The sequence below is a fragment of the Cibotium barometz genome, chromosome 52 (genome assembly GCF_041138505.1).
Source record: "Cibotium barometz isolate CiBa-2024 chromosome 52, ASM4113850v1, whole genome shotgun sequence".
NCBI classification, from domain to species: domain Eukaryota; kingdom Viridiplantae; phylum Streptophyta; class Polypodiopsida; order Cyatheales; family Cibotiaceae; genus Cibotium; species Cibotium barometz.
In genome coordinates this window covers 34,342,463-34,356,945 of record NC_141097.1, presented here as the reverse complement: position 1 = coordinate 34,356,945, position 14,483 = coordinate 34,342,463, and the positions used below count along the sequence as shown (strand labels likewise).

The following is a 14,483-nucleotide window of genomic DNA, read 5'->3' as shown; positions in this document are numbered from 1 at the left end:
TGACTTCGCTTCAACAAATGTTGGTGCAGATACTAAAGAGACTTGGCGATTCTATCATTCGATTATTCATGGGCATTGAGAAACACATGGATAGTGTGCCAGAATCTCGATGGATAAGGGTACTACACGAGCATAACTTTTAAGCATCGTGCTGAGACCCTCAGTATAGATTTTCTTCTCACATAAAACAGTTTATGGCAGCCAATGAGGTGATAGCTGAAGTGGTGAAGGTGTTTGCCTAGGACCAAGAGGTCGTGGGTTCAAAACCCCCCTCGTTGGCATCGCCTATGGGCGGATAATTAAGCGCCTTCGGGCGGTGAAAAATCAGTAACTATGGGAGGATCTTGGGTTTAAGGCTAGTCGCACCCCGCGCGGGGGGGGGGGGGGGGGGGGGGGGGGGGGGTGGTTGGGGACAGCTTATGGTAGCATTGGGTTACATCATCCTAATTATTGCCAAGCCTTATATCTTCTAGTTCCACGCTCAAAGTTCGTTTTTGTTATTCTCTATTTTTCTTCACCTTGAGGGACTAGGGTGTTTGCATCAGCTCTAAACTTATCTGCTCCAAACCATCATTTATACTCTGGTGATTTAGCCAAACCTATAATACCTCACCAAAGTCAGTTCTGAAGTTGAATTTTGGTTGAGCTTAAAGGAGTAGATAAGATCACATTTTGGACATGAAAAACCTGAATAAGCGGTTATCCTTCAGCCTACCTAACATTGAAGAGGTAAGTGCTACAATACCTGCAGAATCTCAAGGAGTAAGAGGATTTTGGTGTTCTTCCAAGGACTCCAACATTTCGTCGATAGCCATCACATTTTGAGGTAGAATGCATTCTGTGAAGGGACAAATATGCAAAGCGTATGGAAACACCTAAGTTAAGTGTGCTCTTGACAGAACCATCATTAGAGACAGATCTTTAAGGTGATCAAGTTTAAACTGCCCCTGTTACAGTATTATAAACAATGATGTTGAACCTCTGGCAGAGAGGCCATGTTGCTTGAGAGTGCCAACCAAAGAACATTGCTTCAGGATTACTGTGATTAAGTGCGTGACCATTGGACTTGATAGATGATGGTTGCCATTGTTCAGCTTAACAAGGTGATAGATTTTACACAGTAGCTGTGATTGAGGAGTTTTAAGAAGCAAAATTGCTGTTCCAACCATAAGATCCTACTGACAAAGGTTTTGAAGCAATCATGTTAAGTTTCAATGACTATTACCATTTGATGAGAAAACATAATAGGATACGCAAGGCAGTCCAAACAAGGTTTATTGTTTTTTTCAGGCATATAACACTAACAGCAGCAATATCTTTAAATTTCTGGCCTTGTTGGCTTTATTTTTGTTCATGGTGTCTGATGGAACATGGCGCAGGCCTTGCTAGTTGGATTGCAAAGTCCTCTTATTGGAGAGAGAGGGTGAGACATCTTGCTTTGTGAGCTTTATGTGTAGGGAAGATTCCTTGTTTTACATGCTTGTATGATATGATTGTGGTTATAAATTTGTCGCATTGTATATTTAATTGTTAAATGCATAGTAGTGTACGTTTTTTTTCACATAGTCGATTGCATAAATGCTAAGCTGTGGATATGCTTTGGTTCAACTTTACCTAGGAAGAAAGTGCAACTTTGGCCAGCCTTGCTTTCTCAGTCTGCATGCATTACTGTTTCCACCTTGTAACTTGTATGTACCATGTGCTGCCTGCCACATTCATTTTTACTGCCTAATGCATGTCTTTTAGCTGCCTGAGCTTCCATTTCCGCTTCCTGCTGCCAGTTGTGTTTCGGTTGTTCTCCAGCATTTTCCCCACAGCCTCCTTATTGTGTAGCCTTCCCTCCTACAGCTCTTTCTTGCACAGATCGACCCTTCATTCTTCCTGCCCAGGCTAACTTCATGCTCCCTCCTTTCTAGAAGTTTTGGCATAAAATAGGGAATGCCAGAAAGAGTTTTCTTACCATGTGCATTCATAACTTCTTTGGAATGATTCCACAATTCTTTCTTGCACAAGCGAATCTACGAATTTTCCTCCTGTTTCCTTTTTTTTTTTTTCCTTCTCTTCCCTCCTCTCAGGAGTTATTTATGGTATGGTAGCACTGTTACAAATCGTATTGTATGTCTGTGGTCTATGTAATGAAAAGGACTCACAAGCAGATGGTCCATAGGACCAAAAATTGCAAAATGCGTGTTTTTAAGCAAGAGCTTGCAATAAACATAGCATCGGTGGCCCTTCACTCCCACAACCCAGTTGGCCGTGTCTTTAGGAGCGGGCTTATGTGATTCTTCATTTAGTTTATAACAAAAGCACCATCTTAACATGGTTTTAAAAAAAGTGTCATTTAAATCAGCCCTCTTTTCCCTTTCTTCTTTTTGAAAAACCCCCCAGTAAGGTTTCTCAAAGTAATTTAGTTGTTTGTTCAATGCTGTGAATTCTTTTTGGCTGCAGGCTTGGAGACATGGTATCAACAAGAATATTCTGTGTCTTTTCTCGCCTGTCGCCATCCAGTGCAAGGGTATGTGTCTCTGAAGAAACTACAAGCAGCTTATCTCTTTACATTCTCTTTGTTTTGAGTTTTTCTTATTTCCTATTATCATATGGCATGGTGGTTTTATATCAGCTATATGAAGCATTCGTAGAAGGTTGTGCAAGAGCTTGTTGCCTCTTTCATGAGAATTTCTGCAATTAGTTCTTCCAATTACCAATGATGCCATGGTCATGAAGGGACTTGAGCTGATTTATTTACTTTGGTTGCAAATTCTGCATTGCAAAACAGTAATCGTTGACGTCTTTTTCAGGAATGAGACCCAGTCATAGCATTAAGTCAGGCTTGTTGTTTTTTTTGCCCGGGAAAAAGATCCTTCTATTAATTAATAAAAAACCGCCACCAACGGCTAAATAGAACCACAAAGGGCTAGATACAAACTGGCCTCCATGTATGGGGCGGGGATCAAATAATCAAGAGGTGGAGAAAGATGCACTTCTCCTCCAGCTGGCCGCTGTATGAGGAGAAGGCTTATCTCATACAGGGAGGAGGAGGGGGGGGAGGGGGGATATAACCACACAGGTGGTCTGTAATGCCAAGTGGGATCACCACCTCTATCGGTGAGAAAAGGGCCATGCCACCACAGCCTCAAGAAAGATTCCTGCTGCTTCCGCATGCAGTTAGAGCCACCCTGCAACTTCCCCCATTGACTATGGAGGGTATGCATGATGTCGAGCCAAATGCTCCTGATGGACTCCGCATGCGGAGTATGGGCACCCTCGATGGCTTTGTTGCATCTAGCTCTCTATATGTGCCAGGTTGCAATTCTACTGCGAATCTCCCATCTCTGACATGAGCTGGGTCTCCAGTGGTCAATAGATGGGGCTAGGAGTGGCACTACCGAAATGAGACCTGAAGGGCTAGCTCCTTACCTTCCTCTCATAAGGCATGACAACGTCAGCCTCTGTGGCCCAAGCGACAGTGCTCCATGTAATCATAGTTGTCACGGTACGAAAATACGATACTGTATGGGAATTTTTGGTACGATATGAAATTTTCGGATACCGTATGATAAAATACGGTTTTTTTTTGAACACTTACAAACTATGGTGTGTCAAGCTTGAATGTGAGGGAAGGTTGGGAGGGGAGGAGTCTACAGTGCTTGAGGAACCAGAACATGGAATGTGTCTCTCCTAGTCGGATCTCCCAATTGTCTCCAAAAAAGAATCTGTATGGGTAATGCGATACCAAAGGTCTCCCAGTGTAGCGTTTATGACTAAGGGACCGTCCTTGCACAAATACAAGCAGTGCATCTAGGATGATAGGTTTAGGGACTCCTCTCTAGATCAAAATGGCCATGTCCAAATCTTCTCCCTTGTACATAACTTGAGGATCTGACTGTCTAGCCTACCTATACCAGGGATCTCCAAGTGACGTAGCAAGATTCTCTTATCCTACCAATCAAGTGTACACTACCAATCTACCTTGCCAGATTGTTTAGCTCTCTAGCATTTGGAATTTTTTTCTCAAGGTTGGGGGGGACTTATACTGTACGATATCATACGGTATCATATCGTACAGTACGAATGGGTTCGTACTGGTACGAGAAACAACTATGTAGTTGAGGTCTTGTCCATCGTGAGGATGCGGAGAATTCGTTGCCAAACCTGCTGAGCCTTTGGACAATCCCAAAGACAATGTCGCTGAGACTCTTGAGGGTGGCTGCACCTCGGAGAAGCGGTTGGTCGACCACCAATGGCCAACCACGTGCCAACCGCCAAGCTCTTGTGTGCCATTAGCCAAAGAAAGAGGGTGATCTTTCGAGGCCGAAAACTGTCCTAGAACCTCTTCCAGAAATCTGAGAGAAAACGTTGTGAGAGGCCATGTGACTACCAATGTACTGTTGCTGCCCGGGTGCCATCGACCTCGGGCATCTGAATCCTGCGGCCTAGCCATGTTGTGTATGCAAAAAGGGGGGGATCCAGAGTCTCCTCCCGATCAACAGGATCACGCCAAGTCCACTTTCCTCGGGTCCCACTGGAGGCGGTACCTGTACTTAACCCTCCTCTCCTCGATGGGTCTGATGCTACCTGTTTTTATAGATCAAGGCTCCAGAGAAAAAAGAGGATGGTTAATTCATTCTCTGTTGGAAAAAATGAGGGATTGCCAATGCTAAGCTCCTAAGATCTGATATAGAGAGCTGGTGAGATGCCGTTCATTGTCCATGCTGTTTCATGGAAAATGGTGTTTCCCTGAGCCATAGTCACTAGAAACAAGAAACGGGAACGAAAACAGGGAAACGAGTTTTTAGGGGTGGAAACGGTGGTTTCATGTGACGATATCACTCGGGAAACGAGAAACGGCTATGGAAACTGATGGGGTCTTGAAACGGAGAAATGCATTTCTAGGGACTGAAACGGCCGCTTCTTGTGACTATACCCTGAGTAACCATGGTATTTCGTTAGCATCTGCGGTTTGTGTGAAGACATGTGTCCTGTTGAGTAAGTAGTGTGCTGAAACATTGCATGAGTTTGCCAAGGGAAGTCTGCAAGATCATTTGACTTATGTGGTGTGAGAGCATTTGATGTGAATAAGGGGCGAGAGCGTAATTACTTCTTGTTTCTATTTCCAACTCTCCTTCAGGTTAGGGAGATCCACTTTACAATTGACGCATGTTACAGGTTGAATGTAGAGTTGAGTAAGAATTGATGGATGGTATATGCTGAGTGTATTTTCAAGAAAAGGACTTCTATGAAGTATGAAAGAAACAACGAAAGAAGCAAGGGTCAAGGAATCAATACACCTTCAATGGCATGAATAAGCACCTAGGTGGCTGAAAACACCAAGATAAGCTAGCGGAAGACTCCAGAAATAACGGACAATCTTTTCATTTCTGGAGTAAGGTCTTCCTGTTGGCAATTGCAGATCTAGAGGAAGACACCCATACGGCCATAAGGTATGCAGAGTATCAGTCGGGATGCAAAAAAGGGGCCGAGAAGGTAGGATTTGAGTTCTGTTCATCGCCACATTCACTAAACTGATTGATCCCCTTGGTAGTCCCAAGATTGCTCATTTATACAAGTGGTCCAACCACTGTGAGTAGGAGCCTATGGTGAGTAGGTGCACCGTCTGGGCCATACAGTGCCCGTCAGTGAACGTGGAGCGTGATTCCGGTGCAACCTACCAATGATTGCCATATTTGCAAGAGAATGGACTCTTATGTGTGATTTTGCTATTTTCTTGATTTCTTGCATACTTTCTTCCTGTACTTTCTCGATATTGATGGGGAAGACGATGGAAATACAAGATTCATCTTCATTTAGCCATGTTTCAGAGGTTTTTGTGTGAGATTTGGGCCAATTTTTGAATTTAGGGACCAAATTTCTGGGTCGGGAGCAACTTATTAAAAACATTGGACCACCAGAATAGGGGGAAATGTTGTGTCTACATTTTTGCTTCTTCCCTCTTCTTCTTTGAGACTTTGCATGGCTATGGAGCATGTTTAGGGTTAGTTAGCTTCACCTTCTACAACAACCAGCAAAATTCCCACGATCGAGATCAGAGCTCTGAGACCAATTGAAATGGGCGCCCGACTAACGTTAAAGAGGTAAAACATAGCAGGACCTGATGAGGATCCCAAACCTGTACACATTGGGAAGGGTAGGCCTATTTCTTGAAGAATAAAAAGACCTCATTGATGTAGCTACTCACAGAATTCCACGGTTGCTTTGCTTGGAAATATATGAATATGAAGAGCATGCCCCTAGAGGTGGTTAAATCACACCATTCCCATTGTGGAAGGAGTGTGGCCATCAAGGCATAGAGCCTACCAAATGAATCCAAAGTATTCTAGTAGAATGGTCAAGGACTCGGAGATTGACAAACTCATTGAAGCTGGCCTCTCTCTCTCTCTCTCTCTCTCTCTCTCTCTCTCTCTCTCGTTCAGCTCGTCTCTCGCCCCAACATTTCATTTCATTTCTCTCTCTCTCTCTCTCTCTCTCTCTCTCTCTCTCTCTCTCTCTCGTCTCTCGCCTCTCTCTCTCTCTCTCTCTCTCTCTCTCTCTCGTTCAGCTCGTCTCTCGCCCCGCCCTTCCCTGCTCTCTCTCTCTCTCTCTCTCTCTCTCTCTCTCTCTCGTTAGGCGTCAGTTCGCCCCACAGTTCGCGTTAGGCGTCAGTTTGCCTCTCTGCCCGCATTTCGCCTCTCTGCCCAGTTCGCCTCTCTCCCCCCGCCAGTTCGCCATTTTCGCCTTTCTGCCCCCGCCAGTTCGTCTCTCTGCCCCCGCCAGTTCGCTGCCCAGTTCGCCTCTCTGCCCCCGCCAGTTCGCCATTTTCGCCTTTCTGCCCCCTTCCCCCACCAGTTCGCCATTTTCGCCTTTCTGTCCCCTTTCCCCACCCAGTTCGCCACAGTTCGCGTTAGGCGTCAGTTCGCCTCTCTGCCCCCGCCAGTTCGCTGCCCAGTTCGCCTCTCTGCCCCCCCAGTTCGCCATTTTCGCCTTTCTGCCCCCGCCAGTTCGCTGCCCAGTTCGCCTCTCTGCCCCCGCCAGTTCGCCATTTTCGCCTTATTTTCGCCTTTCTGCCCCCCCTTTCCCCACCCACCCTTGCTCAGGCCCCCAAGGCAGAAACATAACTCTCTCTCTCTCTCTCCTCCCTGCCTGAGGGAAGGACTGCAGAGTGATTTGGAGGAATGGCCCCGAGTCTCCAAGAGAAACTCGAGGCCCTCGAGATGGCAATGAAGGCATTAATCAAGGAGAACAAGAAGACATCCGATTCCAACCTCAATGAGGTGGAAAACAAACTACACAAGCACATCATAGCTCTCGAAGCACGGGTCACGAACCTCGAACAAGAGAACACGGCACTCAAGGAGGAGGTGAGTGCATTGAAGGTGGAAATGGTAGCCATCAAGAATGCTGAGAAGGAAGAAGGGGAGATCAATGACAACACTCTCACGGCCATCAAAGAAGAGATCTCCAAGGAGATCACAAAGGACATGGAAGGAAAGCTCGAAGCCAAGCAGTCAGGATGGGTCGAGGTGGTGAAGAAGAACATCCGTAAAGAAGTGAGAGAGGAAACTCAAAGGGAAGAAAACCAAATCATTCACACCACCATTGAGGAGGAGAAGATGAGGCATGCCCGCCGCCTCAACATTCGAGTCACAGGTATAGCCGAGACACCCGACTCCACTCCCGAGAAAGATGGACAGCTTCTATGCATGAAGCTCGGCTACAAGGAAGAGCACCCTCTCCCCTTCACCAAAGCATGGAGAGCCGGGAAAGACTCAACACGCAAGCGAGCCCTCATCCTACAGTTTGCAGGAGAGACGGAGAGGGTCACCTTCATGACGAAGAGGGTTATACTACGGGGTTTAGAGGGAGCTCCTATTTTCTTGGATGATGATCTCACGAGGATGCAGCTTGAGCATAGGAGAACTTGCATGCCACGAGTCTTACACGCGAGGAGAGAAGGCAAGAAGGCCTTCTATCGAGATGGTCGGGTCATCATTGATGGCCGGCCCATGGATTAGCGGTTTGGGGCCTATGGGACACAGACTAGGCCACTGACAGAGATACACATAGCAGTATGGAACTGTAATGGTTCACTATGGGTGCAGCCTGGACGACTGGAGCATGTTATGGTGGGGAGAGACATCATACTTCTGACAGAGACACATCAGAGCCCAGAGAGAGGACTACCTCGAGTAGAGGGATTCCAGTGGGAGTCAGCATACAGGAGGACCACACGCCAGGGTACCTCGAGAGGGTCGGGGGGAGTAGCAGTCCTATTCAGACGAGAGCTACAGGGGAGAGTGAGAGTGGTAGCACAGGATCCAGAGGCCAGATACATGTGGATCAGCTTACAGCTCTCACAGGACAGGGTTATATACATAGCTCTATGTTACTTTTCTCCATCAGGATCCTCCTATGTCATTACAGAGGACATGCCACAGGAGGAGGAGATAGGAGCCTCGCCATACACTTGTCTGTCAGAGGAGATTATGCATTATTCTACACTAGGGGAAGTATTTCTTACGGGCGACTTCAATGCCCACACACAGAGCAGATAGTGTGAGGTGTATGACTATGATGACATGGAGATCCTCCACCCTGTGGATCCAGAGGAGATAGGGGCTAGTCGGGCATCAGAGGACACTGGACCAGACAGAGGACATTATGGGGACCACTTACTAGAGTTGGGAGCCAGGCATCGTCTCGTTATTTATAACGGGATGCTACAGTGGCCGGGATCAGGAGGTCTGACATGCTTCCCACATGGGGGTCATACACGGACCGGAGGCACGGTGGTAGACTACATTATGGGGTCTTTGGAGGCATCACAGCTTGTCACCTCATTCTCCATGCCACCTCGTCCTATTGGGGCAGATCATACATACTTGGCATTTTCACTAGCCGGATCACCAGTATCACCAGCCCCCCACATACCGACGCCACACACTACCATCTACTTCACACATGACATGGCAGACATATACACTGGCAGAGTAGAGGATGGGCTCCTACTCATGGATCCCCTAGCATCTATGGATACCATTACAGCCCAGCTCGCATCACTCCTACACACGGCTGCATTACAGAGCTTCCCACATCGTGTACACTCAGGAGAGCCTGTGAGACCTGGGACTATGCCCCAGAACAGATGGTATGATGACGAGTGCAGAGCCCTATACTCACGACTCCGCATACAGAGAGCCTTGGGAGCCATCATAGAGCAGGAGTCGAGGAGAGAGATGAGGAGACTTACTCGCCGCAAAAGGCGGGCCTTCGCAGAGATACAGGAGCTAGAGATCTTTCATTTCTTCATGAGTAGAGATAGCCCTGTCTCATGGCGGCACTTCAGAGAGCCCCGGACCCCGACACCTATTGCAGACCCACAGACATGGCACACATATGCAGAGGGTCTATACCATGCCCCACAGCAGCCACCTATACCTCAGCCACCACAGGAGCCTCGACCTACCACAACTAGCTTCTTTACCCACTCGATGGTACAGGAAGCTATCCGCCGCCTACAGCATGGACGGGCTGCCGACCATATGGGCCTGCAGGGTGAGCATCTCATATATGTAGTAGATTCTTTAGCTCCTTTTCTTGCACACCTGTTTAACAGGGCACCAGCAGAGGGTTTGCCTGCGGAGTGGACGATGCACACCATTGTGCCGATTCACAAAACAGGGGATATGCTCGATCCGAGCAACTACAGGACGGTTATGGTTGGCCACGTGCTGGCCAAACTCTATGGTGCAGTGCTGGAGCAGGAGCTTAGCTTATATGCTGAGCGAGCAGGTTTACGCTCATCAGGGCAGGCAGGCTTCAGGAGAGCTTTCTCTACCACTGACCATGTATTCACTTTGAGATGTATGATTGATCAGGCCAGAGTGAGGAAGAGAAAGCTCTATTGCTGCTTTGTGGATTTCCGCAAGGCATTTGACACAGTACCACGAGAGAGGTTCTTTCAGCGCCTGCAGTCTCTTGGCATACCAGCAGATATGACATGGGGCATTTATGCATTATATGAGCAGGTTTTTGGGCGAGTCAGATGTCCAGGAGGTATGTCCGAGACTATTGCTAGCACCATTGGTGTGAAGCAAGGATGCCCACTTTCCCCCACGCTATTTGGGTTATACATTGATGAAATGGCTGACTTCATTACACGGGGAGGCGGAGATGGAGTTGATTTAGCAGGTACCTCAGTACATATTATGCTCTATGCTGATGATATTGTATTAGTGTCTGAGTCAGGTGGTCTACAGCAGCATCTACATGCACTCCATGATTTTTGCACACAGAGGGGTCTTACTGTGAACCTTGGGAAAACCAAGGTTATGGTCTTTCATACATCGAGACAGGGCAGGAGTCAGCTGACATTCACTCTCGCAGGATGCCAGGTGGAGGTGGTGACATCATACGTGTACCTAGGGGTTACCTTCTCTGCAGCAGCCACACGCTTTATCATGGGTTCAGCAGCCAGAGCTAGATTGACACGGGGATATGCAGCATTGGCTATGCTAGAGAGACAGTGCCACCAGGCGCATTTTCAGGAGCCCCGGATGAAGGGGTGGCTATTTGACACATTAGTCACACCGGCATTGATGTATGGAGCAGCAGTATGGGCGCCAGGCCTTGCTACCCATTGGTGGACACAGATAGAGAGACCACAGGCCCTCATGATGGCACGCATGATACGCAGCAAACCGTCAGTACCTCATGACATTATCCGAGCAGAGTTTGCTGCGCCTCCTATGATGGTAGAGGCCATATTTCAGACTATATGCTTGCTAGACAGATTCAGAGAGATGCCACAGGACAGATTATCATACAGAGCTTTTCAGGCATCTAGACAGTTGGCTGAGGCAGGAGACAGAGGATCATGGTATGCACAGGTCACACATTGGTTCTCACAGCATGGCCTAGACATGGATCATCTACCACCATTCCAGTATGACAGGGATGCACCACATATCCGTCTCTCTCATAGTGAGAGGAACAGAGTATTGAGACAGGATCTATGGCAGCTCTATACACGAGAGACATGGATATCGCCTACAGAGCCTCTTCCACCGAAGATGCTATACTACAGAGATCACTTCATGAGTATCACTGATGATGGATTTATAGAGAGGCCTAGATACATGGAGGGCTTTTTACCACACGGCTCCCGAGTGGCTATTGGTCAGCTCAGAGTTTCATCACACCGATTGGAGATTGAGACTGGCAGAGCAGCACCGATCCCCCGAGAGGAGAGGGTATGCAGATTGTGCAGAGAGGAGGTGGAGAGTGAGGAGCATTATGTATGCAGATGCAGAGCATATACAACCATCAGAGAGAGAGATCCCATTTTATTCAGAGAGCCACATTCCCTACGCCAGATCTTTGAGGCAGCAGACCAGCGCATACTGGGGAGATACATTCTAGACATACAGCGCCACAGAGAGACATTATTACAGGCTCAGACAGCTCCAGAGGGGGGGCGACAGACACAGATTACTACATTTTTTCAGAGATCCATACCCCTCCCAGCCCCTACACGGCAGGGAATTACTCTCCAGAGAGCAGAGACACTTAGAGCCCGCAGGAGACAGAGGACACCTGGCTTTCGGACACCACGCCTATACCAGAGAGAGATGACAGAGATCAGAGCTCAGTTTCACAGAGAGGGTGCGGAGCGACTGGCTCGCTTCAGAGCACACTCAGGCATGTTCTTCAGGGAGCTGTGGACACCCCCTTCACTGATGTATACCATTTTATACCCCCAGTATGGTACAGGATGGAGCTAGCTAGGTTGCATATCATGATTGTATACTCCATGCATATAGCTTTGCATTCTCCTAGTAATAGAGCTCCATCCCCTGCACACCCAGATTCAGCTTTTTTATTCAGTACTTTTTCATTTTGTTGGGATGACAGAGGATACCCCATACATGTACTCCGATTTGTCTCATAGGCCGAGTTCGGTCTTTTGGAAGACGTTAATAAAATCTTTCTTTCTTTCTTTCTTTCTCTCTCTCTCTCTCTCTCTCTCTCTCTCTCTTTATTAGGGTGATATGAGAGCTCTTTGCTCATGTTCCTAGATCAGATTTTATAGTTCTAGGTTTTTGTTATCTTTCTTTATTACTATTTTGTACCCAGGATGATGTGCGTCATGGATATGATGCAACCTTTTGGTCTCATAGGTCATTTTGGCCTTTTGAAGACGTTAATACAACTTTTTTTTCTTTCTTTCTTTCTCTTTCTCTTTTCTGACGATGGAGTTTCTGTAAGAATACACAGCAACGAAAGTTGGATCAACACAATACAAAGCACTGAATTACAGAAAGAAGTTGAGAGTAAACAATATTACTACTTGCAAAAACGTGATTACAAACTGATAGCGTCCGCCCACCCGTGTGCTCTGGGTAAGGAGCTTTGATGGCGATCTAGATAGACTCTCGACGGAGGATGTCTTGCTTACAAGAGTGCTTGAACATAATGAAATCCATAAATCCTCCCATATATGGTACCTCATATGGTAGGTCGGCCGTTTTACCCTACCTTCGACCTTATGTATCCGTTGACGGGATATATGTACTATGAACTACTATTAAGTATGAACTATGAACTCCCCGCAACCCGAGAACAATGTGTTCTCGGTATAGTTGAGGGAAACGGAAATTGAAACGGAAATGGAAATGGAAACGGATACGGAAACGAAAATTTTGAGGAGAGCCGAAATGGAAACAGAAACGCCATGTCAGAAAAGAGGGCTAATGGAGGGGAGGGGTTGAAAGTTCATGATTGTTTGTATGCACATGTGATCCCATTATGACATGAATTTAATGGTTTATAAGAATAAAAGGGGAATAAAATGGATATCAGTTGTTGTAGTGTGACATTTTCTTACTAGTTCATGTTGATTTGGGTGGAAAGATCTCCGAAACCTGTGGTGTTGTGGGAAACGGCAAGCTGAAACGTTTCGGGCAGCCGTTTCGGTCCCCTACCTACCCTGAAACGTGGTTTGGCCCTCAAAAACGACCGTTTCGGGCGTTTCTTGTAACTATGGTTCTTGGTTTGCTGCCGTGCACCCACATATTATGCAGTCACTTAGTTAGCGCAAGCAAGCATCTTACTTTGTAGAGTGCCACGTTTACATAAGCCGTCTCTTGACCATGTGGCCACACTTGGCCACCATCCATTGTCTAAACTCGGAATTGTCGAGTGCTCGGGTGCTCACCAGAACGGCTACTCCTCACAAAGGGGGCCTCACAAAATAGAGCACATCCGTCACCCGCATAAACATCACGAGGGTGGAGCATTGAGCAAATGCTTTTCAAACCAACCCCCCCCCCCCCCCCCCCCCCCCAAATGTCCACCCGTAGGTGAACTTCCTCTTCGGTCCAATGTCGAGTTGGTGAAGATGGTGCCCTAGCAAATCTTTCCCCAGACCCTTTTTGAAAATGTCTGCACAATTCTCTATCAACGAGCACAATTCTCTACCTTTTTGAATATGTCTGCACAATTCTTTGTCGTCGAGCAATAGACCAGTTCCACCTCTCCATCCATGATAAGCTCATGCATATAGTGATATTGAATCTTACCGTGCTTCATGTGAGCATGAAACATCGGGTTCTTGGCAATAGCCATGCAACTCTGATTGTTGCAGAGCGACACTGTCGCTCCCTTTTGAGCAACATCCATGTCTTCTAAGATCCTCCCAACCAGACTGCTTCACATGAAGCAAAGCATGCTACCTTGTATTTGGCCTCTGTAGAAGAAAGTGCCACTGTAGGTTGCTCCTTGATGATCTAGGATGTAATTCTAGACCCAATAAGAAAACAGTAACGAGAAACTGATTTCTTGTTATCACAATCTCTTGCCCAATGAACCACAAAATCTAGTCAAGGAATTCCTTGATTTGTATAAGTGATGCCATAGCCAATGGTACCTTTGATGTATTTAAACACTTGCATCCCTGCCTTCCAATGGTTCTCTCGGGGCTGATTTGAGAACTTGCTCAGGACACCAACTGCAAAGCTGATGTCAGGCCGTGTGTTGCATAGGAAGATCAAACTCCCCACCCACTTCCTGTACTCCTTCATATCCACCAGTGGAGAAGCATCTTCAACAGAAAGCTTCACATCAACCTCCCATGGGTGTAAGCACTGACTTGCATTCAACCATGCCAAATGCCTTTAGAATTTCTCCTGCATACTTTCGTTAGAGAAATGAAGATTCCATTTGACTCTTGCCAGACTTCTATCCCCAAAGAGAAATGTATAAGCCCAAGGTCTGTCATATCAAACTCTGTATTGAACATCTCCTGTGTCTAGTGGATCTTCTCTTCATGGTTCCCTGCCATAATGAGGTCGCCCACGTATAGGACAATGGTCACGTACCTACCCGCCTCATAGAAAATATACAAATTTGCATCTGATGGGCATTTAGAAAGACAAATACTTACAAAGACAACATCTATCAGCTGGTAGCATGTGTGAGGGGCTTGTGCC

The 14,483-nt window shown here is 46.8% G+C and overlaps 1 protein-coding gene across 6 annotated transcripts in view; it reads left to right on the top strand.

Moving 5' to 3' along the window:
- The window catches only part of LOC147609091 (uncharacterized), a 220,507-nt gene that overhangs the window by 100,017 nt on the left and 106,007 nt on the right, over positions 1-14,483 (top strand). For all 6 annotated transcript variants that reach the window (XM_086788806.1, XM_086788804.1, XM_086788802.1 and 3 more), the window contains 3 exons: positions 30-119; positions 1,380-1,423; positions 2,449-2,515. In XM_086788806.1, the coding sequence (XP_086644932.1) occupies positions 30-119; positions 1,380-1,423; positions 2,449-2,515 (201 nt within the window). The remainder of the gene's footprint in view (positions 1-29; positions 120-1,379; positions 1,424-2,448; positions 2,516-14,483) is intronic.